We start from the raw sequence: 27,949 nt of genomic DNA, 5'->3' as shown, positions 1-27,949 counted from the left end.
GGAGTCAATAGTTTCAACGATAGTTTTCCCTTGTCTTTTGCATTATTTTTACCTGCCCCTAAGATGGTGGAAATAACATGATTTTAACATCCTGATACTATGGCAGGTGAGCAAAGCAGTGCCGTCTGCCAGCTGTAGAAACCAGATTCCACAGAACCTGACACCAGCTGCTGAGCGAGTATATTTCACTGACTTGAATGGTGTTTTATAACCAGATTACCCAGGCTTTAAAATTGGTGTGTGACTTTTACCAAGCAGTTTCCCAACAAAGGTTTGTACTCCCACTGCTTGCAGGTATGACTCCTCTAGGGATGCTCAGTAACCTGCGCAGCAATGCATCATAGAATCATAGAACTGTTTGGATTGGAAGGGACGTTAAAGACCATCCAGTTCCAACCCCCTGCCATGGGCAGGGACACATCCCACCAGATCAGGCTGCCCAATACCCCATCCAACCTGGCCTTGGACACCTCCAGGGATGGGGCAGCCACAGCTTCCCTGGGCAACCTGTGCCAGTGCCTCACCACTCTCATGGTGAAGAAATTCTTCCTCATGTCCAGTCTAGATCTGCTCCTCTCCAGTTTATACCCATTGTCCCTAATCATATGACTATAAGCCTTTGTGAACAGTCCCTCCCCAGCTTTCCTGTAGCCCCTTGAGGTACTGGAAGGTCACTATAAGGTCTCCTCGGAGCCTTCTCTTCTCCAGGCTGAACAACCCCAACTCTCTCAGCCTGTCCTCATAGGGAAGGTGCTTCAGCTCTCTGATCATCCTTGCAGCCTCCTCTGGACCCGTTCCAATAGCTCCATATCCTTCTTATGCTGAGGATTCCGGGACATAAATCATCTCAGGACCCAAAGGCTGCCCAGACATCAGCCAGATGTCACTTTGCCAAGTAACAATAATGCCATGAGGTATGGCTTGGCACAATGTTGGTTTAACAAGCCAAGTAGAAGCTGTTATGGGATGATGTGGGGCAGGTAGGGCAGGACACCCCAACCTCCATGAAGCTGTTACGGGATGATGTGGGGCAGTGATGTGGGACAGGACACTCCATCCTACATGAATCTGCTATGGGATGATATGAGGCACATAAGGCAGGACATCCCACCCTCCATGGACTGTTACGGGACGATGTGGGGAAGGACACTGCATCCTCTGTGAAGCTGCTATGGGATGATGTGGGGCAGGTGGGGCAGCACACCGCATCCTCCACGGAGCTGTTATGGGATGCTGCGGGGCAGCACACCGCATCCTCCACGGAGCTGTTGCGGGATGCTGCGGGGCAGACACCGCATCCTCCACGGAGGTGTTGCGGGATGCTGTGTGGCAGGATACCACATCCTCCACGGAGCTGTTGCGGGATGCTGCGGGGCAGCACACCGCATCCTCCGCGGAGCTGTTGCGGGATGCTGCGGGACAGGCAGCTCTCCGTGCGCCAACGTGGCCGCCAGACCCCCCCCACCCCCCGGCCCAGAGCTCGGTGCCGGAGCCGGGGAGATGCCCCAGGCTCGCCCTCCCCAGCGGCGCGGGGACCCCCGGGCGGGCACCGCGCGCACCTCGCCTCCCGTTGCCGGGCAACCGCCTCCCCGTGCCGGCCGCCCTACTCTCACCCGCGGTCGGCAGCGCGCGCTCATTGGCTGCCCCCGCGCGGCGCTCGCCTCCCATTGAGCGCCCTCCGCCGCCGCCGCGTCCCCATTGGCGCGCCGCCCTCTGGCCACGCCGCGTCACTTTCTCACGCCATTCCCCCCGCCGCGGCCGCCGGGGGGGCGGGGCCCGGGCGAAGGCGGCCGCGATTGGCCGGGGCGGCTGCCGCTCGACGCGCGGCGGGTTAAAGGCGACCGGCGCCGGCACCCCGAGCTCCCCCGTGCACGGCTGAGCGGCGGTCACCGGAGGAGGGACACGCGCCTCGAGAGGGTGAGCGGCGCGTACGGGGAGCGAAAAGAGAGGGGAAAGGGGGAAAAAAAAGGGGGGGGGGAGAAAAAGAGGGGGCGAAAAAGGCGAAGAGAAAAGAGGAGAGGAAAAGGAAAAGAGGGGGAAGGAAAAGAGGGGGAAAGAAAGGAAAAGGAGAAGGGGGAAAAGGAAAAGAGGAGAAAAAAGGAAAAGAAAAAGGAGAAAGAAAAAGAGGAGAAAAAAGGAAAAGAAAACCAGGAAGAATAAAGGAAAAGAAAAACGGGGAGAGGAGAAAAAAGAGGGGAAAGGGGGGAGAAAAAAGGGGGGGAAAGAGGGGAGGAAAATGGGAAAAAGGAGGGGGAAGAGGGGAGGAAAAAAGGGGGGAAAAAAGAGGGGAGAAAAAAGGGGAGAAAAAAGGGGAAAAAAGAGGGGAGGAAAAAGGGGAGGAAAAAGGGGAAAAAGAGGGGAGATGAAAGGGGAAAAGGGGGAGAAGAAAATGGGGAAAGGAGGGGAGAGAGAAAAGGGGGAGAAAACAAGAGGAAAAGGGGAGGGGGGAAGAGGAGATAAAAAAGGGGGGAAGAGAGGGGAGAAAAAAGGGGGGAAGAGAGGGGAGAAAAAAGGGGGGGGAAGAGAGGGGAGAAAAAGGGGGGAAGAGAGGGGAGGAAAAAGGGGGGAAGAGAGGGGAGGAAAAAGGGGGGGAAGAGAGGGGAGAAAATGGGGGGAAGAGAGGGGAGAAAAAGGGGGGAAGAGAGGGGAGAAAAAAGGGGGGAAGAGAGGGGAGAAAAAGGGGGGAAGAGAGGGGAGAAAAAGGGGGGAAGAGAGGGGAGAAAAAGGGGGGAAGAGAGGGGAGAAAAAGGGGGGAAGAGAGGGGAGAAAAAGGGGGGAAGAGAGGGGAGGAAAAAGGGGGGAAGAGAGGGGAGGAAAAAGGGGGGAAGAGAGGGGAGGAAAAAGGGGGGAAGAGAGGGGAGGAAAAAGGGGGGAAGAGAGGGGAGGAAAAAGGGGGGAAGAGAGGGGAGGAAAAAGGGGGGAAGAGAGGGGAGGAAAAAGGGGGGAAGAGAGGGGAGGAAAAAGGGGGGAAGAGAGGGGAGGAAAAAGGGGGGAAGAGAGAGGAGGAAAAAGAGGGGAAGAGAGGGGAGGAAAAAGGGGGGAAGAGAGGGGAGAAAAAAGGGGGGGAAAGAAGGGAGGAAAAAGGGGGGAAAGAAGGGAGGAAAAAGGGGGGAAAAAGAAGGGAGGAAAAAGGGGGGGAAGAAGGGAGGAAAAAGGGGGGGGAAAGAAGGGAGGAAAAAGGGGGGAAAAAGAAGGGAGGAAAAAGGGGGGAAAAAGAAGGGAGGAAAAAGGGGGGAAAAAGAAGGGAGGAAAAAGGGGGGGAAAAGAAGGGAGGAAAAAGGGGGGAGAAAAGAAGGGAGGAAAAAGGGGGGAAAAAAGAAGGGAGGAAAAAGGGGGGAAAAGAAGGGAGGAAAAAGGGGGGAAAAAGAAGGGAGGAAAAAGGGGGGGAAAAGAAGGGAGGAAAAAGGGGGGGAAAGAAGGGAGGAAAAAGGGGGGGAAAGAAGGGAGGAAAAAGGGGGGAAAGAAGGGAGGAAAAAGGGGGGGAAAGAAGGGAGGAAAAGGGGGAAAAAGGGGGGGAAAAAGAAGGGAGGAAAAAGGGGGGGAAAAGAAGGGAGGAAAAAGGGGGGGAAAAGAAGGGAGGAAAAAGGGGGGGAAAAGAAGGGAGGAAAAAGGGGGGGAAAGAAGGGAGGAAAAAGGGGGGGAAAAGAAGGGAGAAAAATGGGGGAGAAAATAAGGGAGGAAAAAGGGGGGGAAAAGAAGGGAGTAAAAAGGGGGGGAAATTAATGGAGGAAAAAGGGGGGGAAAGAAGGGAGGAAAAAGGGGGGGGGGAAAGAAGGGAGGAAAAAGGGGGGGAAAAGAAGGGAGGAAAAAGGGGGGAAAAAGAAGGGAGGAAAAAGGGGGGGAAAAGAAGGGAGGACAAAAGGGGGGGAAAGAAGGGAGGAAAAAGGGGGGGAAAAGAAGGGAGGAAAAAGGGGGGGAAAAGAAGGGAGGAAAAAGGGGGGGAAAAGAAGGGAGGAAAAAGGGGGGGAAAAGAAGGGAGGAAAAAGGGGGGGAAAAAGAAGGGAGGAAAAAGGGGGAAAAGAGAAAAAGGGGGAAGAAAACAGTGGGAAAAGGGTAGGAAAAAGGGGGAAAGGGAAAAAAGGGGAGGGGGAAAGAAATGAAAAAGAGAAAAGGGGGAGAGAAAAAGGAGGAAAAGAATAAAGAGAAAAGAGATGAGTGAGAAAGGAAGCAATTACAAAGCAGCGGGGCGCGCCGGTGTCCCCGAGGCAGGCTCCCGGGGCTCGATGGGCGCCCGGCATCCCCCGCTCTGCCTCCCGCTGTCGCGACAGAGGCGCCGCCCGTTCACGCCGCCGCCTTCGGTGACGGCGTTTGCGGGTCGGTTTCGGGGGTCGCGGCGCCCACCATTGTGGGGTGGGGTTCAACGGAGGGGAACCCGAGGGGCCGTCTCTGGCGTTGGGTGTGTTTTGGGCGTTTTTGCCCGTTTCTCGCGTCGTCCCGCGGGGCGGGAGGGATGCGGGAATGCCACGTTCGCCAGTGGTCTGAGTGGCAGAGGGAATGCCACGTTCTCGAGTGCCCGTCCTGACCAGTCCAGGGATGCGCTTGGTACCCGTAAGCTGTTCCCTTCCGGGGGGATAACGATGTGTATTTAAATGATGCCATAGCTGAGGCTGCCAGATCGTCGGTGCTGGGAAACAGCCTGGAGTGGCTCTGCTGTCATCCACAGAGGTCCCCAGAGGTAAAACACTGAAGGGAGTTACCAAACGCACTGCTTCTTGCAAACAGGATTGTTTTCCACCTTCCAACCAAGTGCTCTGGATCAATTAAACACTCGAAATAATAAAGCGAAATTTGCAGAAGATTCTTAAATTCCTGACGAAGGCAGTGAAAGCTACCAGTTGCTGTGGGAGATGCGATTTCTGGGAATGCCAGCAGAAAACTGTGGCTGGCTTATGCTGCTCATTCATTCCCTACACAATATTAAGGGGATGCAAAACAAAGCAGGTTTCTCATTTCTTTCTGTTGAAGCATTTGGGATTCGTGGTCTTTTAAAAGTACTCTTGAGTGTTCTGTTTTTACTAAAAACTCAAATGATGGAATGCTCCTTGCTGTTTGACCAGGGAGGACAAAAGTCTGTTTGTTTTACATCAAGTAAACAATTGTTTCTCTGTGATGACTGACTGACTTAAGATGTCTCATGTCCCATTTCCTTCAGTGGTTGCAGCAAGCTTAGAAAGCCATGTTTTTCATTGCGCTACAGCCCGATAGTCCTGACTGCTGATATGCTGGGTGGATTAGACTAGAGATAAGGAAGAATTTCTTCCCCATGAGAGTGGTGGGGCACTGGCCCAGGTTGCCCAGGGAAGCTGTGGCTGCCCCATCCCCGGAGGTGTTCCAGGCCAGGTTGGATGGGCCTTGGGCAGCCTGAGCCAGTGGGATTTCCCCGCCCATGGCAGGGGGGGTGGAACTGGATGATCTTTAAGGTCCCTTCCAACCCAAACCATTTGATGATTTGGTGAGCCTTGAATACGCAGAAAGAGCCTCCCTTTATGTTGTCTGCTGAGAGAGCTGCAGTGAGTAATGTGAATTAAGTGCCAGTCTGATCTCAAAGCTCTGTAAGGAGCAAGCATGGAGCAGAGTGTTTTCCTTAGCCCTTACCTATGATGCAAATCCTTTTGGCGTACCAAATTTCCAGGTCTGGTCTGTGGCTGTTACGGGTCAAGTCCATTCTGTGCTGCATCTATTTCCTTTTAACATACCATGTATGTGAAGTTAAGCCCCTGTCCTGGTTTGGTGCAGCAAAGGTTTTGGAAGGTGAGGGGCTGTAAGGGCAGCAGCTGCCGGAGGCTGCCAGAAGCTGGGGCTGGCTGGCTCTGGAGCAGATCCACCGCCGGCCAAAGCCAAGGCAGTTGGAGGTGATGCTTCAGTGATAGCGTATTGCGAGAAGGGTGGATGAGGAGTGGAGGGACTGCAGCAGCGGGAGAGAGGGGGAGGCAGGGGGTGATGCGACTGAGCTGCCAGGGCTTGCTGGACTCGTCAGTCTGGCCTTAGGCAGTGGTGGAAAGAGAGAAACGAGGTGTGGGAGAAACAGCCCTGCAGACACCGGATGCGAGACGCAAGGAAAACAGCTCCGAACAGAACTCGGGGGTCAGTGGAGGAGGCGCTCCATAAGCAGAGATTGCCCTGCAGAGCCTGGAGAAGGCTGTGGCCGAGCAGGCCGTGCCTCTGCGGCCCATGAGGAGTCGCCGTGGTGTCCACCTGTGGCCCATGCAGGGCCCCCACGCTGGAGCAGGAGGAGATGCCCCGTGACCCACGGGAACCTGCATCCTGTGGTGGCCCTGGGCTGGAGCAGCCACGCGATGGAGCAGGAGAGGAGGGTGAGGAGGAGGGAGCGGCAGCGACGAGGTGCGAGGAACCGATCCCCCCCGTAAATTCGACCGCGATGACGTCACGGCACGGCGGTGACGTCACGGCGCGGCGCTCCCTTCCCCCCCCTACGATCGCGTTTCGGGCCGGCAGGGGGCGCACGCGCAGCCTCCGCCGCGCGCATGCGCAGTCCCTCCGCTCCGGTAGGCGGCCATGGGATTCCGCAACGTGTGTAAAGGGGCCCACGTCGCTGCCGCCGCCGCTGCCGCGGTCGCTGTGTGAGGCGCGGGTGGGGTGGGATGGGGAGGGGAGGGGGGAGAGGGGAGGGCCGCGGGCTCGGCGCCGCGGGTGGGCGCGCGCGGTCCCTCCTTTCCCCCCCGCCCCCCCCTCCAGGGCTGGGTGACCGGTAACCTTGAGGCGCCGGGATGGGGGGGGGGGGCGGGCGCCCTCCTCAGCCCTAATGGAGCCGGGGGGAGCTTCGTGATGGGGGCGTGGGGGGCACTGGGAGAGCCAAAGGCGGTGGTGAGAGGAGTTACTGTTAGAAAAAGGGGAATATTTTTGCTTTAAGGTAAAGCAGAGTTAAGAGTCACCTAAGTCATTGTATTTCTTTTGTTTAAAGTCAGGCAGAATGCCCCTCTGACGGCGTGTTTTCTCTCAGTGAGTGTTCTTCCAGGCGCTGCACCTTTCTTGGAGATGAGAATGCCTAGTGTTCAGTGTGGTCTGTGCTGAACAGAAGTGTTTTCGTCTGTATTTGCCTCTGTTTGCATGTTTCTCTGTCTCCAATCCAAGGTCAAGCACAGAGCTGGCTCCAAAGCTCCAAATTAGTGAGAGTTTCGACTGCTGTCAAGTTCGTAATAACATTGAAATTAGCCCTTAGAAAGTAATAGAATATGCATAAGATTTCTGGGAGAGTGCTTCCATCTGCCTGTAAGCAGGAAATGCACTCAGTCCCAGCTCATGTCTCCCTGCACACAGCGGAGGGAGTTCACCCCTTGTGCTGCCCAGGCCTCATAAAGGGTGCTCACTTTCTAAAACTCCAGAGCTAGTATTAGTTTATTTGCTGGCATTTTTGGCATTGAGTGGTTTTGCTGAAAATTGTGACAGTGCTGTAGTGCAGGGTCTCAGTGAGCACTTAATCCTGTTAAACACTTCAGCACAAATACACCTGAGACACGGCACCCCTGGATGTCCATACAGACTGGGGAGTAGGAGAGCAACCCCGAGGAAGGGGATCTAGAGGTTCTGGGCTTTGTCAAGCTGAACATGAGCCAGCAGTGTGCCCTGGCAGCCAGGAGGGCCAGTCATGTCCTGGGGTGCATCAAATACAGTATTGCTAGCTGGTCGAGGGAAGAGGATTGTCCTGTTCTACTCTGGACTGGTGTGGCCCCAGCTCCAATATTGTGTGCATTTTTGGGTCTCACAGTATATAAAAAGGATATCAAGCTACTGGAGAGTGTCCAGAGGAAGACCACAAAGTTGGTGAAGGGTCTGGAGGGGAAGTCTTATGAGGAGCGGCTGAAGTCACTTAATCTGTTCAGCCTGGAGAACAGGAAACTGAGGGGGGACCACACGGCAGTCGACAGCTTCCTTGCAAGGGAGGGAGGAGCAGGTGCCTCTCTCTCTGGTGTACAATTATAGGACCCAAGGGAATGGAAGGAAGATGTGCCGAGGAGGTTTAAGTTGAATGTTAGGAAAAGAGTCTTTACTCAGGAGGGTGGTGGAGCTCTGGAACAGGCTCCCCAGGGAAGTAGTCATGGTGCCGAACCTAACAAGATTCAAGAAGCGTTTGGACAACTCAGTCACATGGTGTGAATTTTGGGGTTGTCCTATGCAGGGATAGGAGTTTGACTCAATGATCCTTGTGGTTCCCTTCCAGCTCAGGGCATTCTGTAATTCTGTTTGTTGTTGTGAGCAGCCTACAAGAAAGTCTTAAGTTAAATAGGTTATTTTAAGTATGTTATGGACGTGAATGAAATTGTGTTGGAGACAAAATGAGTGGCGTAGTACACTCTTACTTGAGGTCTCATCTCAGACTGCCCCTCTGACAGAAAATGCAATGCTTTCCTAACTCTTGCCTCAAAATATATCGTGTAAAGACATCATTCCTGCAGAGAATGGCTTTATTCCTTTATACAGCTCTTGGTGGTTTTATGGAAGAAGCTGAGTAAGGTCAGTGTAATGGTACGTGCAGCTGGGCACAAGAGGGGCAAGCGTTCCATGAGGAAGTAAGCAAAGTACAGGAAGGTGGTGCCTTTCCAGTGGTCCCTGTCTGGGTAGTAGAGATAACAATACTGTAATAGGATGTCGTATGTCCTACAGTATAGTGACAGTGAAGTTTTGAGGTTAAAATAAGAAAACTTAGTCTGTCAAGGAGAATCCTGTGTGTTCAGCTTAGCCTGTGAAAGATTCCTCCGGGACTGGTGTTAGGAGTTAATCTGTTTTGGCATTCCAGTGTACTCTTAACAAATAAAAAGCCCAACCAAAAATAATAAAAATAACAATTTAAAAACCCCTCAAACAAAAAAAAAATCTGCTGCCTTTGTTGCAAGTGTAAACAAAATGAGTGGCTTAGGTCACTTAGTCTATAAATCAGAACAATTTTGAAAAGTCCTGGCCTTTTTTAAGGCAGAGATTTCCTGATAAAGGTAAATTTTTAAACTTAAATTCTCAAGTAGCAGCATTAAAAAAATGCCATGTTTCTAGCTTGGTTGTGTAAAGTTGAGACTTCGCTTGTAAGCAAGAGTAAAATAGTGAACACTAGTACTAATTTCTCCAGCATTTGACACTTGTTAAGTGTGCTTCAGTGAAATAACCTGGTCTTAACCTACATCTTTTCTCTCCAGGGCTGAAATTTGTTTTTTCTCACTTAAAGGGACTTTTTAAATATAAACTGTTACAAGGTCCCTAATGATGATTACAATGTGTTCAGACCAAAGTCTCTGGGAGGCAAAGGTTTGCCTTTTGTGAATGACCTTGTAGAACACCTGACATTTAACTTTTCCTGTAAACCTACGGAAAATGAAAGTAGGTCTCTCGGAATGGATGTCAATAAATAGGTGCTATTGTGATGTTGTTTGTTTTTTTTTTCTTAAAGATCTGCCACCATGCCTGGGTCGCTTCCAGTGAATGCTGAATCCTGTTGGCCCAAAGATGTGGGCATTGTTGCGCTAGAAATATATTTTCCCTCTCAATATGTTGACCAGACAGACCTGGAGAAGTATGATGGTGTGGATGCTGGGAAATACACCATCGGGCTTGGCCAGTCAAAGATGGGGTTCTGTTCTGATCGGGAGGATATCAATTCTCTCTGCTTGACTGTGGTTCAGAAGCTCATGGAGAGGAACAACCTTTCCTATGATTGCATCGGGAGATTGGAAGTTGGAACGGAGACGATAATTGACAAGTCAAAATCTGTAAAGACTGTCCTGATGCAGCTTTTTGAGGAATCTGGTAACACGGATGTGGAAGGAATCGACACCACCAATGCATGCTATGGAGGCACCGCTGCTCTCTTTAATGCGGTTAATTGGGTTGAATCCAGTTCTTGGGATGGTAAGTTCATGGTATTTTCTGGGAAAGTAGCATTGTCCTCTGGTTATGAGTGGTCTACCTTGTAATGACAGTGTTCATGTCTAAACATATAAAAAAACCCCCAGAGAGTAAACTCTTTTTTCTCTTCTGAAGTTTTTTTCTTAAATGCTCTGGGCATTTGCTACTAGTTCAATCACAGTGCAAAAAAATAACCATGTGGCTAATAATCACTGGTCATTTTCTGTAAGCTTCTGTGGCTGCTGGGAAACTGGAATGTGGGGAAAAAGTGAGGGTGGAAGAGCTCCTTAATCTTGAGATCATCTCCTTCATAACCAAAGTCTAAAAATTGCTAGTGGTTATTAAAATATGCTGGGTTTTCAGCTGTTTCTCATTGTTGTTTCTCTGTGTTTTTCACAGGACGGTACGCACTTGTTGTTGCTGGAGACATAGCCGTGTATGCCACTGGAAATGCCAGGCCAACTGGTGGAGCTGGTGCTGTTGCTATGCTAGTTGGTCCAAATGCTCCGTTAATTTTTGAGAGAGGTTAGTCCCATGAGAAAACAAATACCATTCAGCAAGATAACTGGATCTGTCCTGAAGTTTGTCCCCTGTATTTTGTGGGTTGCTGGAGGGCTGGATTAGGTCCCACCAGTGTCAGAAATTGAACTTTATCTCCTGTTGCTCTGGGCTAACTCAGCCAAGACCTGCATTAGGAAGCAGCAAGGAATAGCAGGGTGCTTCTAGATATTTTTTTTTTTCTTGAGGATTCTCCATTAAAAGTGACAAGGAGTGGACTAGAGCTGAGTAACACAGTGCTCTACTTCCAAGGCGAAGCGATGAAAATTTATTACTTGTTTTTCATGCTCAGTCCCTACCGTACTTCACAGGCAATTGAGAAGCATTTGAAACATTACCTCAAAGAGCCTGACGTGCTCTGACAACCTGCTTGACTATGGCCAAATGTTCCTTATTTCCTCACATGTATTAAGTAATGCCTTCAAATTTACTCAAAGTAGCTGAATAAAGTGATTTTCTGCTTTTGCCGATTTCTGTCCCTCAGGGTTGCGTGGAACCCACATGCAGCATGCCTATGACTTCTATAAACCTGACATGGTCTCCGAATATCCTGTAGTGGATGGCAAATTATCTATACAGTGCTACCTCAGTGCATTAGATCGCTGCTATGCTGTCTACCGCAACAAAATCCATGCCCAGTGGCAGAAGGGTATGTAGCCTCACGTGACATCACAAGATCTGGCAAATGCTGGAATGTGTAACTACACAAACATTGTATTTCCAAGTTGTAGCATCCAGTCTAAAGATGAGTATATGTGTCCCCTCCTTTGCTTTTGTGTGTTCTTGGGCAACATAGATGCTTGCCGTCTCTCGTAAGAAGTGCCTTATTTCTGTTCTGCTGTGGCTAAGTACTTGCTGGTCAGTCAGCAGCAGTCTCTACAGGCTTTTCATGCATCATCTATAATACCTCACTTAAATGCCTCTTATTCCCCCCTCCATCCAAGCTATTAAGATATTGAGTTTACTATTTACATGTTATGTAAGAATACTGATTTTTTTTTTTTACCCTCTGTGTTCAGTAATTAAAGCATAGGTGTGAAGATCAGATCGTTAACTGAAGTAGATGGTTCATTATGTCAGAGTGCTGGGTAGACATGGAGAGTCTGTAAAGCTTACAGCCTTTTTTTCCGTTAGAAGGGCAAATATTGTTAGCTGGTGGAAAAGATTGGTCAGAAGCTAATTTTTAAATAGAAGTTGCAGCAGCGCTTTAAATGATCTTGGCAGCAGTAGTCTGGCTTATGGTTGTCTCTCATATGCTGATGCGTTACAATGTGTCGTATCCTACCACCCAACTAATTATAAGTGAAGTGAGTACTAAATAAACTTAAGTTGTAACACAACATTTCTGCCACTTCCAGAGGGAACAGACAGACGTTTCACCTTGAATGACTTTGGATTCATGATCTTTCATTCTCCCTACTGTAAGCTGGTACAGAAATCCGTGGCCAGGCTCTTGCTGAATGACTTTCTCAGTGACCAGAACCCAGAAACAGCAAATGGTGTTTTCAGTGGTCTGGAGGCTTTCAGGTGAGAATTGCTGCTGTAAAGTACTTTACTTTTCTTTATTTATGTAATCATAACCTGTTAGACATCCAAGGTCTGCTTTTAATTTCTGCTATTTTAGTAACTTTCTGAACTTTTTTTTGATAGGGATGTAAAGCTTGAAGATACATATTTTGACAGAGATGTGGAAAAAGCTTTTATGAAAGCCAGTGCAGAGCTCTTCAATCAGAAAACCAAAGCTTCGTTACTTGTATCCAATCAGAATGGGAATATGTATACCCCTTCCGTCTATGGTTGCCTTGCCTCTCTTCTAGCCCAGTAAGCACAAAATCGTGGAAAATTATAGCTTCTCATATGTAAGGTCATAAAAGCTTTCTGTTTCAGAAAGCCTTTTGTAAAAGCACCATCTAGCAAACGTTTTCCTGTTACATTGCCTTAAGCAGAAAGAGTAAAGTTAAATTACTCTGCACACACAATCAGTTCAAAGTGATAAGCAGATACCAATATGTGTTGGAAGCTGATCTGAAACAGCTGCTTCTGCCTTCCAAAATAGGGCCTTATTTGTAAGGAAGCATATTTTTTCCCCACCGTCAACATCTGCAAAAAAAAAACCCCAAAACCCAAACCCCACTGCAGTGGAAAACAATTGGAATGCCTTCTCTGTTTCACTATAATAAGCAAAGCCAAATTTAATTAGTATTTACTTAACAATTTGGGTGGGGTTTTTTTTCTTTGCAATGACAGACTTTTACAAAATCATGCTAAGTTTAAATTAAACCATATCTCTTGGATCCTTCTTTCTTTGTTATGACTCTTCCTCCCAAGATGTGGTTGTTCATTTTAGGCTTAAAATATGAAAACTGGCTGCCTTCTAGGTAATTGTATTCTGGGCTTGTCTTTGCTGTTCTGCTGAGTCTGTTTTGGAACTGAACCACAGTGTTTGTATGTTTAAAAGTCATTCTGTGTGTGTATTTTAGTCAATACAATTTTCTGGCTGCTTTTTCTATGCTAGTTGCACTTTTAGTTATTTAGAGTTGGCACCTTGGCTTAATTATCACTGTCGCTTGACGTGCAGGTACTCCCCGGAGCAGCTGGCAGGACAGAGAATCAGTGTGTTCTCCTATGGCTCTGGTTTTGCTGCTACACTGTATTCCATCAGAGTCACGCAGGATGCCACTCCTGGTGAGTGAAAGGAAGAGGTGTTAACTAACTCCCTCTATAGCTTTCCTCTAAATGCCTTGTTACACTACCCACCAGTGTTGAGTGACCTGCAAAGCAATGCCTAGTGACAATGTGCTAAACTGAAGGTGTTCCAGCTCCAGGGAATGTTTAACTGTCTGCTTGGGCAAATAATATTCTTCAAACTCTGTTAACATTTTGATTGAGTAATTTGGAATGTTATTAAATGACTAAAAGTTTAGCTTCTGTAATGGGAAAACTTGGAATGGGCTTGAAATGTTACGAAGCTTGTGTGCTGTTCTCAGTGTCGGTGCTACTTGACTCAGTGGTTTTGTATTGTAGGTTCTGCCCTGGACAAAATAACTGCTAGCCTTTCTGATCTCAAAACAAGACTTGACTCAAGAAAATGCATTGCACCTGAGGTTTTTGCAGAAAACATGAAGATTAGACAGGAAACGCATCATCTGGGTAAGAACTTCATAAATACAAATCATTCCTAGTCTTACAGAAAAGTGCTCATCGCTTAATTCACCTGACTTGAAATGGTCAAGGTGTAGAATGAAGGAAATGTCCAACCCCCCATCCGCTTCAGAGTAGCTTGTGTTCATTGGCCCAACATGGCTGTGATGAAAACACAGGCTTGTTTTTTTTTCCTCACTACAAGCAAACTGCCAAGGCCTGTGTTTAAAATTCTCACCAGGAACCAGCTGACAGCATGTCACTATCTTTTTTACAGCAAACTATATTCCACAGTGTTCGGTAGAAGATCTCTTTGAGGGAACGTGGTACCTTGTGCGTGTGGATGAAAAACACAGGAGAACTTATGCACGGCGCCCACTCATGGGGGATGGACCTCTGGAGGCAGGAGTTGAAGTTGTCCACCCAGGCGTAGTTCATGAGGTGAACACTCGGCACTCTTTTAAAGCTTGATAGAAATGGTGGAACGGTTTTTGTGTTTGTCTTAGCATGTGCATGTATGTTAGAAGAGAATGTGGATTAACGAGTTATATTAAATACTTGGTTAACATGTAGCATACAAGCCAGAAGTAAAAAATTGAACATGGGACTTTAAAAAGTACATTTCATCATAACGAATGAAACTGCACAAGAATGAAACAACAACAAACTGGCTCTTTTCACGTAATCAGTTTGCATGAAGTATGACCAATTTGATTGACTTAAGATCAAGCCACCCAGTTTAGCATGAATGTTTTGAGCGCTGGACTAGCCAAGAAGTATGAATGTCTGTCAACTAGAAAACTGTATTTAATGTTTTTTTTCCCTTCTTCTTAGCACATCCCAAGCCCTGCTAAGAAAGTGCCAAGAATCCCTGCAACAACAGAATCTGAAGGCGTAACTGTTGCCATTTCCAATGGGGAGCATTAAGATACCTCTGTGAGGTGGGGAATGAAACAAGGTGTGAGGGTAGGGTGAAGGAGAGAAAAAGGATTGCAGTAGTGCTGAAGTTTCAGTGTACAGTAGTACTTCATTGGAGCATGGAAAACCTGTTTTGAGCTCCTTGAAAAGATTTGTCATAATATGGTGTGCTGATATTTACAGTGTTTTCAGAACACTAAAATCATGAATATACTGGGGATGGTGGGACTTGCCAGGGGCTGTGTGGATTCCTTAACATGTCTGGATTTTTTTAATTGCTGAGTAGTAGCTGTAGTCTATTACAAGGTCTTTGTACGTAGAAAAGCAAAAAAAGAATCTTCTGCTTGCTCTTTTCATGTGAAATGACTTGAAACCTACACTGTTACTTCTACTTGTACTCAAGTGTGTGGCAAAACAGTCCCAGCTTTTAGTGTTAGGGTTCTCAGTGCCTTGACATAAGCAGTCAGTCTTCTGAATACTGCACTTCTCTTTCCCTTTACCACCTTCCTTCTTTTCTCCCACTCTACCTCCCACCAACCTATTGCTTTTGGACAGGTATAGCAGCAAATAACACTTGTTGCTGGAGTAGAATCTTGCTCCTCTGTCAAAATAACAGGATCAAGAAAGGCTAGACTGACAGGTGGTTTTCTTCCAAGAAACTCTGTTACCCACCATGTTAGTTACTATGTAATTCCCGCTAACATTCATATTACCTGTTTTATACCTATATTATAAATCACAGCAGCCTGGGAGGAAACAGGAAAAAAGGGAGGTAGTAATTTTTTCTTCTAAAAAAATGGGCTCCTTGATTTGGCACTTTTCAGGATTGTTTGTAGAAGTATCTAAAGCAGCAGAATTTTCAAATAAGTCTTTTTGATATTATGGAACTATTTTAATTGGCAAATGAAGGAAGGGAGAAAGATCACTTTGTCTGGACCTCTAGCCTCTCACTATTCTTTATATATAATACATTTCTGAAAGACTACTTCTAACTTTGAATTTGGCTTTGTACTTTGAAGTCCTTCTCACAATTGATAGTCTGTAGGAGTGGGATTTTGTTTCTTTTTTTTCTTTCCTCCTCCCAACATGCAAGCTAAAAGCTGTCCGTTTTGCAAGTGGTAGATGCACAATTCTTATGGGGATAGATTTTTTCCAAGCCCAGATTGGAAATGAACTATGACATGAGCCTTGTAAGCTTGTAATTATATTTAAATTGAGCTAATGTACAGAATGAAGTTTTGTTGAATTTATTTCTTTGCTAATTCAACAAAGCTACATTATCTAATATAAGGTAGCAAAAAATGACTTGTCTGTTAAATTACATTTTTTGTGTGTAATGAAGTGTTTGTATTTCTGTCACTTACTAGGATTTGATAACTTGCTGTATTTGTACAGTCAAGCCTTGGTAAAATAGTTGTTTATTATAAACTGATGAATACTAATCTGTTTGTTCTGCTGAAAATGATGGAGCAAAGATGCATGACGATAGTGTTTGCTAATATTTTGGTTCAGGTTGCCCTTGTGAAACTTATCTTGGCAACAGAATAGCAATTTGCCATGGAACAAAGTCCATTGCTGGCAGTGGACGAGCCAAGGAGTGAGCTACTGGCACAAAGTTAACCACAGGGACCTCATGGTCTGCGAGGCTGATCCTTTATTAAAATAAAGTTTGAGAGACTTGAAACCTGCTGGAGTAATGCTGACTTGTTTGGTTTGCAGGGTGCTTATTTTTTCTTTAACAGGAAAGAAAGAGGAAACTGGCCCTGTGAAAATCTGATGTTCTGGGTTCACAGGCTTTGTGGACTTTTTGGATCATTCATTAATATTCCACTATGAAAGTGGAAAGATAGGTTTGCTTAGGCTGGTGTAGAACTTTGTTATTTCAGGGCTGCATTTCAAGGTACCTTAAATGCTTTTGTATGGAAAGTGTTTATAGTGGAGGAATTAATTCCCAGCTTATGAAATACTACTAATCTTTATTAGTGTCTTATCAAAGATGGCATTGTTTGATCCCCGTCAGACTGTGAAGGGGGACAGATTCTTGCTTTATACTTACCTGAGCCTCACTGAGCCCACTTTCCCATGAGTGGCTTTTCAGAGTCACTCTGTTGCTCTCTTATGTTATCATCTTATCAGTTTATTAGTCCCCATAACTGATGAGGCATCTTGCCTTTAAATTTGAAAGCACCAGCTGTACCATTTTAGTTCCCTTAGCTAAAACCATACAAGCTCTACCCCTCAGCTCAGGCATCTCATCCGTACCTTTTCAGAGAACAGCCTGCACTCTTCCACCATTTGGATGGAGCTGATGGTGTAGAAGATTTAAGTATAAAATAAGCAATTAAAGCTTAAAATCAGAGTATTTGTATCTTGGTGATGCTCGGAGCAATTGGAGTTGCCAGACTATGCAACCTTTAACTGGCAGTGGTCAAGAAAGTCACAATTGGCTTTGTGCCAGCCTTTTTTTCTAATATAGTACATCAGGAGTTAGTACAAGCGTGTACCACTCTATATAAAAATGGATAGTGTTACTGGTTGCACTCTGGTTACTGGTATGTAGTGCTAAAGCAAGAATTTAAACTACTTGAGTTTTGGACTATGTTGAAAACTTCCTTTATTGGAGTGCAGCTGGAGTCTGCACAGTTCTATACTGGTGGAATAGTGAAAGTACTGGAAGATGTTGGGAGGTTAACAGATGGTAGCCCAAACAGTTCTGCACTAGGAATTGCAAAAACTCGTGCAGGATTAAAGCAGTGTATCCTAATTTGCCTCTCTGAATTGTGACAAATTATGAACTGTGGTCAACACTAGCACTGCTATTTATTTAAATAAAACTGGGGGAAAAATCAGCTCTGACACACATTTTATCATGTTTAATTTGCTGAAGAAGCCTTAAAGAAGAACGTGCGATTTAGATTCTCTGCTTTCTGCTTAAATTTAGTTCTCTATAAAAACTGCCCTGGTTTGCAGTGGTAATGTTGGGTCAAGGTTATGCACAGCTTCACAATGAGTTACCTGTCATATGCATGTACTGAGAGTCTCAGATTAAATGCAATACTATCTGATCCTTACTAAAAGTTCACCCCCTGCTAATGATCTCTTGGCTATTCCACTTAATCCTGTTTTTGTACTGGCTATACTGTGTCTCTGGCACAAGGGGCAAACAGATGGGAGAAAGCTCTGTGTGTGAGCAGCTCACTGTGACTTCAGAAAAGCAAAGGAGATGAGGCATTTTGGTTTATTCAGAAATTACAAAAAATGTCACACTGGAACTCCTGAAAAGTGAATAAACCCTTTTGTTAAATATGCTGAGTAGAAAGCCTCTAGTGCAATTATAAAATGGAACACAGCTTGGATGTGTGCTTCAGCCCACTGTAAGGACTGATTCCTCTCCTCAAGTCTTGTTCCTTGGGGTCTGGATGGGACATGATAGGAACACATTCCAGTGCTCTTTTCTTCTGTACTTTGTGCAAAACAATCCTGTAGACCCCCGTTATTGAGCTGCGTGCATCTCTTCCCTGGTTATTTTGAATGTGCTCTTCTGTGATACCCAGCTCTTCCAGAATATTTTTCACTTCTATTTCTTCCTCTTTGAGCGTATTGGTGTCTGATAAGTACTTTGGTTCCAGTTTAAATGGCTGTAAAGGTTTGGGGTACTGTACCCCTTGCATCCATTCACTGTTCATAATAAGTTTGACTGAGTATCGTTCAGTTGGTACTGGCTGAAGGACTCCTTTTATCAGTTTCTGGCAAGCTTCTGAGAGGCAAGGAGGCAAACTGTATGTCCCTTCAAGAATGCACTTTTTCAGTTTGGCCACTGTATCTGCCCGAAATGGCATGATCCCCGTTGTCATGAAGTATAACAATATTCCTAGTGCCCAAATGTCTACGTAAATGCCAATGTAGTTTTCATCTCTGAAGAGTTCAGGGGCAGCATAAGGAGGAGAGCCGCAGAAAGTATTCAGAGTTTCATCTCTCTTACTTATTGTGCTGAATCCAAAGTCTCCCACCTTAACGCAGGTGTTACTGGCGTAGAAGACGTTTTCTGCTTTCAAGTCCCGGTGAATGATATTATTGTCATGCTGTAGAACAAGAGGAAAATCTCATGTTAGCTTGTTCACAGGGAAGTTTTTAAGTGACTCGCTCTTGTCATCGATGAATAACCACATAGGAGAGAAGGGGTTACCTTGGACAAAGTCAGAGATAAGTATTGCAATGAAATCAAAAGTTTTAAGTATTTGAACAAATATAACTGATTACTGAAAAAAAAAATAGATTAAGTGGAGAAGATGGGAAGAGAGTTTTGGGTTTTTTTTAAAGATTAGCAGTTACACCTTGTTAACTAATATCAAATATTTTCATGAAGCAGATTTGTGGTAGCATCATGGTTAATCCTACAAGCCGAAGTATCTTCATGTACAAAATCTGTTGTTTTCAGGGTTCTGAACAACTTGCTTTTGCAGTTACTACATCTCTGTAGTGATGCAAGTAACAAAAATAATTTCTTAATTCCATTTTTGTATACATTGTAAGTTGTGGACTTAAGAAGTGAAGACAGTTGGTTTGCCAAGTGAACATAATCACAGATAAAGGAAATAGCTACAGTTCTGCTGTGTGGTCTAGTGTCCTGTGAGGAGCTGGTGGTGGTAGAAGAAAAGACCGTAGACACTTGCAGTATTCCGTGTTGTTACAGGACACCAATTCAGTGGTGTACTTTCATTTTGAGAACTGAAATAAATAAATCCACAGTAACTTCCACTTTTTGCCCTCAGAAACTAGTAGGTTTAGTGTTACCAAGATTTCAGGTCCACGTTCCTGAGGAGAAAAATAGCTAGAGAAGTGTTGTCTTGAAGTTATCTGGACTTACTGTCTCTACTGGCAGTAGTAACCAAGGACTCAAATGGAATTTGCTCTGCTTAGTGGTGAAATACCTGTAAGGGTTTAGCTTCATCTCTGAAGTAACTAGGAAGAATAGATATGTTTGAGCGCTCTCTGTCCTGCCCTTCAAGTAATGAGGTTCATGACTCTGAGGGCAAAAAGGAAACCTACCCTTCAGCATCCTAAGGTCTTTGTCATCAATAACAGGCAGGGATCTTCTGTCCTTGTGTGGACTGACGTCAGTGAGGTGTGATTTCAGTAGCCTGGATTTGATGGCTTAGCAAAAGTAAAAAGTTTTGCAGAAGTCTAAGTATGCAAGTGAAGAGTTTGACCATCTTGGTAGTCTGGGTTTATACATGAAGAAATACATGTGATCTTGAAGTAAGTTTCATTTACTGCTGAGTATGTGTTCTGTGGAAATGGTGTCGAAACTAATCCATCACTTAGAGGACCATATAAACTTTTCATCAAAATATATCTAAAAACTGTGTACTGTTTACACACGCCACAAGCAGCCTGTAATGCCGTTTGTAGATATCTGGCCTGGGAAAACCCTGGCTTTTCCCTCCACCTGGGGCTATTACATGACGGGAGAATATGAGCCACCGGAGGGCACTCTGAGCCAACGTTAACAAATGACTAGAATGGTCTTCCCATGTTATTACGCTGTTGCTTTATGTAACTGTAGTTGCTGTGCAAGGTTTAGAGGAGATGGTACTGAAGCAGTTAATTGCTCCTTTTCTGCCTGGACAAGATGCCCTGGGGTCTGCAGTAATACCATCATCAAAAATCCAGATAGGGGAGACTAGACAAATGGAAGTGACTTACTGGGTGTTAACTTCACAGTTTGGCACTAAAGCGAGGACCAGTAATTAACTGTCCTAAGTGCCAGTCTACCACACCGATTAATAAGCAAGCCTCTTCTCTGGAATGCTTTTTTTCTAGCAGAAGAGCAGCTGATCTTATGTTTTGAAGCAGGTGGGGAGAAGAAATGAAGCTTTGTCAGCTGGTGCCTACAGCAACTCAAAGCAGACCAGGGAATGCTGTGGCTAAAAGGATGTTCCACCCTCCACATGTTCCTAGTTCAGTCTTCTTGCAAAAGCTGTCAACAGAGAGACAGTAAGTTCAGATAAGTTCAAGACAACACTTCTCTAGCTATTTTTCTCCTCAGGAATGTGGACCTGAAATCTTGGTAACAGTAAACCTACTACTTGAAAACCAGAAGATACATCCACAAAATCTGCTACAACAGTGGGGGGCAACATGCCTATGGAAGAAGAGCAACTTACCATATGCTTCACTGCAGACACGATCTGGGAGAAAATTATTTTACTCTCTGTTTCTAGCATCCTCCCTTCTATGCTGATTTTAGTGAAGAGCTCCCCACCTCCTGCGTACTCCATCACCAGGTGCAGTTTTGAGCGTGTCTCCACCACTTCATACAGTCTGATGATATTTGGGTGGTGCAGTTTTTCCATGCTGGATATCTCACGAGACAGCAAGCGCTGCGTCTTCCGATCTAGCTTTGTCTTGTCCAAAATCTTAATTGCAACTTTCTCTGAAAAGAAGAACACTTTTCCATGTTGTTAATGCAATGAGTATAAATGGGAATAATATTTACTTAAAACGATGCTGCGTTATAGAAGTGCAGTAAAGTTTCACCTCTGCTCAGTGTAAGCTGAGCCGCAGAGGCCTGCTGAGCCCTGCCGTCTTTCACAAACAGCTGTACCCCTTTCCATCTGTGGCATCCTCCTCACTGCTCAGGTAGCTAGCGGCTGATGGAGTACTGCAAGGGCTGATCTGATCTTCTGCTCTCTTAGTGCGCTCCACTAATATGTGTCTGATGGCCACAGTTACAGCATCTGCTTTCGGTGTCGAAAGCTGGTAAAGGAAACCTGCACTTCCTCTTTCATTGTTAACTCGAAACTCTTCAGGTGCAAGACTAGTCTTGCATACTAATGGAGGTATCAAATTCAGGTGTTTTATCGCAGAGCAGACAGTCAAACTTGGGGGTAGTTTAGGGGCTCTGGCTATAACCCTCCACGTTTGGAATGGAGAGGTGTTCTTAAGTTGGCACAATTTACAGAACTGTTTCCTGACTTCTTATCCCACACCCTGACAAATTCTTAGTTACCAAAATCATTGTTGCAGATGTTTGTCTTTCTCAGGACAGCTGTGCCAGTTTTTCCAGTGCGTCCACACATGAGTAGTTCTTGGTACTGTACAGAATACGGCAGAAGTACATTCTTGTGTCTGTGTGCCACAATGGGCCATGAATCCATGAAAAAAAGACAGAGGAGTAGAGAAATTGCAGGAATCCTGTAAGACAGCAAACCTAGCTGTCCTATGCTTTCCTGGTAATGCAAAGCTGCTGTTAAGTTTTACATGTTTCTGTAGTACTCCTACAGCAAAGACAAGGGCCACAAAACACAGACACACATCTGCAGCAGCTCCGGGGCCTCTCAGAGCAGTACGAATAGGTTAATCACAACTGCCCTTTCGTTTCTCTATTAATTTTCACGTAAAGGCTTTTGTCTTTGCTCTACTGAATACAGCTGGTGTTTGAAGGATTAGGTTAAAATTGGTTTACAGTGGCTTTGTGTAACTTGTCAGGACAGCAAAATTAAACTGAATCATAGCAATAAAAACAACTGTTTATTCCTGGTAAGTAGGTTTTTTTCCCCAAGAATATCTTACTTAAGCATTCACAGATTTCATAGTGATCGCTTTTATAGAATTTTTCAGAAAAAAAATTGCCCTTGGTTTCTAGGACAGGGGTGTAAATTTAAAATAAAAAGTATTGTTTACTTGTTGCTTTAAGAGACGAGTGAGAAGTCTATTATATTTGTATGTATGTTCTGGTATGAAAACATTCCAAATGTTTTAATATTATGAAGTCATTTAACTGAAGTTTAGTATTTCAACATAAGAAAGAAAACGTTAAGGATACAGACGCACATTTCTGTACAGATCAAGAAAAAACTATGTTTGGTGTATTTACCTTTCTCGGTAACATAAGATATTCCAAGCAATTGAGATTTTTGTGAAGGGTGCTGAATTATCTCTCGAAGTCCCTATTTTCAGAAGAAGCCCATGCTGAGCATAGGGCAGTCTTCCCCTGACCTGTCCCATGCACGGAAACCTTGGGGAAGCAATACCTACTCCTGCGTGCTGCTGATTGTGGCACTGTGAATCGGGAGGAAATGCAGCTATTGAATGTTAACAGCACATGACACTGATCCTGTCAGCGGTCTGACTGCTGACCTAGGGGTGAAAGACTAAAGCCTTTGCCATGCTGGTAGCTATTGATCACCTAAACCGAATGGAAAGAGCATTAGCTCACAGTAGGTAACATTTGCTCAACTAAATGCTTAGATACTACAGGGATAAAAATTCCTACAATCTTAACTATGTAATTGCATCATTACTTCTTCTTTATAAAAGCTGGGGACATTGGGGCCGTAAAAACCCAAAGTCTTTCCCTTTGCTTCTGCTGGAAATGTACTGTTCCTCCTGGTCAGTTTTCCTGCACAGTTTTAAAAGGAAAAGGAGGGGAAAAAAAAAGAACATTTAGAACTGAAGGGCCTGATCCTTTTCACACACCACCATAAATCCGGACTGAGCTCCTTTGAATCTACATCGTGACAGTTGCATATTCATGATATGCAAACAAAACCAACCCACCTAGAGTGTAAAACCTGACACCTTCCTTTTCTTTTTATACTTGTTCCCTCTGCTTCCAAAGAATGCTTCGTTTGAAATCTTGCATTACCTTTGCACCGCAGCAGTGCGGAACAAGGGCATTTTTAGCAGGCGGCTTATATACCAAAGTACTAAAGGTGAGCAGCAAAAGACTTTGATTGTATGCAGTGTGTGCTGAGGTTTGGAAAGATCTAGCTTAAATCTTAGTAGGAGAAGTTAAGGAAAGATTGAGAAATAATTTCAGGAAGAAGCGCTGTTTGATATCATGGCAAAAGGAAAATACAGACAGAACCAGGTTAAAATTGCTTTAATATAAAGGAAAACTAGGTGTCTGGATGTTCCTGCCACATTAGACTGCCTTTTACTAGACGTAAACTTTGGATGCTCCTAGTTGCCATCTATTTAACTGTGCTCTCACACGACGTTTGCCAGCTGGAGGATAAGTAAAATAAAGCTTGCACAGAGCTTAGGAACCTTACAGTCCTTCACAAGCAGGTCTCTGGAAAAAAAAATCTCTGCCAATCTCAGGTTAATAAAGTGGGCGATGCCCTGAATAACCCCATATAGACTGTAGCACCAGAGATTGTCCTGCATCCTCTAAGCAACAAAGACAGCCCTTATAAGAGAAACAAGGTCCTTCATCCTGTATGATCCTGCAGTTTTTCCCTCGTTCCCTCTGGAAAACTGTTTTCACTTGTCCTGCTGCTACAGAACAGCACAGACACGATTGTGACAAAAGCTCATCTTAGTAAAGAACAAAATAGTTTCCTTTTTTAATATAGAATGACACGTAAGAAGAAAGGCCATACTTAGAACTTCACACTATGACAATACCTGAGGAACAACACATACACCTCTCTCTGCCACAAAAATCCAAGCAGCATTAATGATGAAGCCTTTGTATCTATATAATCAACTAAAAAAGGACATACTTATTAGCACTGTACAGGAACATCACTTCATTACCAACAGAATGATGTGCATCTGCTGGAAAAAAGCAGAATCCTCTTTGTTGGTAGTGTGGGGTTTGTGTATGCGTGTACACATGTGTGCATGTTTCTGGTCTCCAATCCACATACTGTATTTTATGAGGACAGATAAGCTTACAGGCAGAGAGGAGCCAGAAGATGTCTATTCTTCATCCTTCCTTCCTTATGACAGATGCGAACTGTCATCAAGAAATTAACTCCTGGCCCAGTGAACGTGTTAACCAAAAAAGCTACTAACAAGTTGAGGAAAAGTAATTTGAGAGATTTCTGATGAAAAAGAACCATTTCAAGAAAAAAAAAAAAAAGGTTTTAGTATTTAGTTTGTCCAATCTCACTATATTCAGTGAAGTTCAAAATATTACAGTCAGCTCCATTCAAATGCTAAAGCCACCTTTAGCAACAGGTAAAAACAGGTAAAAAGTTCAGCCAGATCAAATTTATAACTTTATTTCATAGAATCATAGAATGGTTTGGATTAGAAGGGACCATAAAGGTCATCTAGCCCAACCCCTCTGCAGTGAGCAGGGACATCTTCAGCTAGACCAGGTCAAAGCATCTTGGGGCATCTACCATTTCTCTGGGTGATATATTTCAGTGTTTGACCACCCTCAGTGAAAAAAAAATTGCTTCCCAATACCTAGTTTAAATGTCCATTCTTTTAGTGTAAACCTATTATTGCTTGTCCTGTTGCTACAGGCCCTGATAAGTTTTGCCTCATCTTTCTTATAAGCCCCCTCTAAGTAGCATTTTCAGTAGCATTTCTCCTGTTCCCAATACAGGAGCAGCATTTCCTCCAACAGTAAGCACAGTAAGTTCTCTGTGGAAAAAAATACAGAACAGAAGAAGTAGAACAGATGCTTGTCTGAAACAAGGAAAACAACAAAAAAAATCCACACTGAATTAAAGTACCTTTAGGAACAAGCAAGCTTAAATTCAAAAAAATAATAAATACCACCACTTTGATTCCCAGTACAACGACCACTTCACACAAGGGGTAAATGTGAGTTTTCACACCTCTGCAGTCTGGGCTGGTCAGAGGAAATAACAAAAGAAAATAAGGCACAAAGGTGTTGGGTCTTATCTCATTCTCTCCCCTAAAGGACAATGGAGGGAAGGCAAGACAATCAAACTGGAAAGGGAAGACTATGAGGAATAACCCAGAAGATGGTAGTGTACAAAGGTGTGGGCAAACCTACTCCTGCCTGAGGGAAAACAAGAACAGTGCCTGTTATTGTCAAACAGTCACAGGCAGGACAGACAAAAAGTTCTTGGTTATACCTATAAGGAAACACATGGAAGTGTTTGCTGCAGTTAACTTGCCTTTTTAGTTTTTCCCAGAAGTGGCACATAGGGTGCTTTTCTGTACTTAAAAAAACAACTGACAGTTCAACACAGCCGCTGGGTTCGTTGCACCAGAGCTCAGCCCACACCTATAACCTTGCTCCAGCTTTTTGCAGCAAGGAAACACCTACAAAGAAGCCAGTAAAACAGGCATAAAATTTCCCACCAAAATTACTGTGACTGAGTATTCGTAACGTTTGTGACGAGGCAAAGGAAGCCTTGCCAGCCCTGGCTGCGAGCAGGAGTCTGCCCAGCAGCGTTGTCCTGAGGCTTCAGCGCCTACAGCCCTGCAGCCCATGAGCTGCGTCAGACAGACAGGACAAGTTGCAGGAGGGGAGGCACAACATCATCTTCACAGCCTGGGGTGCCTGAGCCATGGGATGACATGTGTTAACTCCATGAAGGGCAGAGGTGAATTTTGTAATAGCTGCCATCTAGAGAAAATGGTTCTGATTTCTTTTAAGCCTAATCCAAACCTAAGCATTTGTCTGTTATTCTGCTCATAGACTCATTAAAAAAAAAAAACAAAACAAAAACAACAAAACCCAAACACAAAACACATACAAACTACACGTGTCTTTAAGCTACAGACAGCACCTTTCTTCCCAGAGAGGTCCGTTGGCATATGTACAGAGCTAGGACACTGAGCACGGAGGTGGCCCACATGGCAGTGCCTACCTTTGGTTAGGGAGTGAATTCCAAGCTTCACTTGTGAGAAATTCCCACTTCCTATTTCTCCTCTGACTCGATAGAAGCCAATTCTCTTTCCCAAGGTTAATTCTTTCACCACTTTTTCATTCTGGGACATATCTTGCATTAGTTTCTCAAATGGGGTCAGCCTGTGCTGCCTGTCCTCTTCACCTTCTCCATAGCACTCCTGGTGGCCATCGTCTTCTCCACTGTCCTCGCGATGCCACCTGGAATAGCGGTGTTTTCCAAGACTTCCTCCATTTGTGTATCCTGTTGTCATAGTCTATAGGTATTCACTTCTCCATTTAATGAGATGTCCTGATAAGTAGTATAAATGAAATAATTCTGTACAGATACGTAGTTCTGCACATAACGGACGCTATGACAAACATAGCAAAAAAAAGCAGCTTACTGAAAGTCCAAGGATTAGTTCGAAATTACTGTGTATCTACATATTGCAGCTCTGTTCAAAATCAGAGATAAAAGTGGAAGCTGTTTATATCCATCTCTGACTGATTTAGTATGTCAGGATCTTCTTCTACAAGGTAAAAGCAGCTTTGCAATTAGAACTGTAAACTTTGTGCAAGAAAGCAGTGAGTTGCTCTCTCTCTATGCAGTACATTTGACACATGCAAAACATTTGACACAAATTTTCAGGTTTCACCTTGCAGCTTTGAAAAGTAATTTGATAGACAGAAGTCAAACAAATAGCTGATTAACTACTCTCAATAAATCCACTTCATTTCGAATGGCTGACCTTAAAAGCGCAGTTCTTCCCGATTCTGCTGCCGGTCCAAGAGCTGGACGTGAGATTTGCCTTGGATTCATTCTTCAGCCTGTGTACTTGTCACTGTGCCTTGAAAATGTCACCAAGCCTTGCTGTAAAAAGTTTGTCACCCCTTTGTTTCCTTCCCAGTGCAGGTTTAACAAAGCAAATGATCCTGGAAGAAGACAGGAAAAGCATAATCTGTGCACTAGGCGAAAGAAACGCTGCGCCTCCGTATCCCTGCAGTCACATGGCAGGACAATACAGGATTAAGCAACTGCAATGTCACGTTAACCCTCCTTTATTTAGATCAGTGTTCTTTAAAGCCTTGAGCCTTCTCAAAACTTCGCCAGACGCACGGTGTTCCTAAGCAGACAGATGAAGAAAGTCATTAAAACCTTTACGTAACAGCCACACGCTTTGATAAATGACAGCACACCACATACAGTTTCACAAATTTAACTCTGTTTGGCAGAACAGGAAAACACACAATCAATCACTTACCTTTAAAGCAGTAGAACATTTTTTTTTCTTCTTTATCTTTCTTCTTTAACCTTTAAAACTCGTTGCTGATCAGCAACCTCTAACCGCGCAGTGTGAGCTGGGCAGGAAAGCGCAGGCGGTGGCAATGCTCACCTGCCCTGCTCTCAGCCTGCAGCGCTGCCCGAATGATGAATGCGGGAGACACCTCAGTGCTGTTGTGTATAGATTCACCAGACTGAGGGGGAGAGAATTAAACCAGTAACTCAAAGCCGAGAGCTTAGGGAGGGGAAACAGTCACCTAAGGTGCTGCACTGGAAGCGAGCGTGTGACACAGCCAGGCGGAGCTGCCCTCTAAACCTCCATCTCCTGCGTGCGCAAAGGAGGAGAGGCCAACGGCACCAGGTAAGGGCAAAGAAAGGGCAGCTGGCGGTGATTTCATTAAATGGGAATTGGAATGACACAAAAGCACTCAGCTGGTTCCACGGAGAGGCCAAGGTGACAGATGCAGCCTCTGGGAAGTCGCTTCTTGCCCTGAGACGCATATGAGTGATTTTACAAGTTGCTTCTCCTCTCCATGCTGTGGCCACGTCGCAGACAGCTCTGCCCAGGGAAATGCAGAGAGCCTGGCTTC

At 45.1% G+C, this 27,949-nt stretch overlaps 2 protein-coding genes across 4 annotated transcripts; one reads left to right on the top strand and one right to left on the bottom strand.

Annotated features, from left to right (window-relative positions):
• The first annotated feature begins 1,768 nt into the window (after positions 1-1,768).
• On the top strand, positions 1,769-16,157 carry HMGCS1 (3-hydroxy-3-methylglutaryl-CoA synthase 1). 2 transcript variants are annotated; one of them, XM_054053649.1, is made up of 10 exons: positions 1,769-1,917; positions 9,398-9,855; positions 10,252-10,377; positions 10,895-11,059; positions 11,769-11,937; positions 12,061-12,231; positions 12,989-13,095; positions 13,435-13,560; positions 13,829-13,992; positions 14,386-16,157. In XM_054053649.1, the coding sequence occupies exons 2-10, from the start codon at positions 9,408-9,410 to the stop codon at positions 14,476-14,478; spliced, it is 1,569 nt and encodes a 522-aa protein (XP_053909624.1). In that variant the 5' UTR covers positions 1,769-1,917; positions 9,398-9,407; the 3' UTR covers positions 14,479-16,157. The 2 variants fall into 2 exon arrangements, with proteins under 2 accessions (XP_053909624.1, XP_053909623.1); XM_054053648.1 differs by lacking the exon at positions 1,769-1,917 and adding an exon at positions 6,562-6,581.
• Positions 16,158-16,305: 148 nt separating this feature from the next.
• Positions 16,306-27,738, bottom strand: NIM1K (NIM1 serine/threonine protein kinase). 2 transcript variants are annotated; one of them, XM_054053651.1, is made up of 4 exons: positions 26,827-27,738; positions 26,058-26,387; positions 20,637-20,905; positions 16,306-18,551 (listed from the first exon to the last, which is right to left on the bottom strand). In XM_054053651.1, exons 2-4 carry the CDS (start codon positions 26,347-26,349, stop codon positions 17,802-17,804), a joined length of 1,311 nt encoding a protein of 436 aa, XP_053909626.1. In that variant the 5' UTR covers positions 26,350-26,387; positions 26,827-27,738; the 3' UTR covers positions 16,306-17,801. The 2 variants fall into 2 exon arrangements, with proteins under 2 accessions (XP_053909626.1, XP_053909625.1); XM_054053650.1 differs by having other exon boundaries at positions 26,058-27,201; positions 27,340-27,705.
• Between the last annotated feature and the right edge of the window lie 211 nt (positions 27,739-27,949).

The sequence above is a fragment of the Cuculus canorus genome, chromosome Z, assembly GCF_017976375.1.
Source record: "Cuculus canorus isolate bCucCan1 chromosome Z, bCucCan1.pri, whole genome shotgun sequence".
In the NCBI taxonomy this organism is placed as follows: Eukaryota; Metazoa; Chordata; class Aves; order Cuculiformes; family Cuculidae; genus Cuculus; species Cuculus canorus.
Note: the sequence above shows the minus strand (reverse complement) of the source record. Positions and strands in the feature narration are given on the sequence as shown.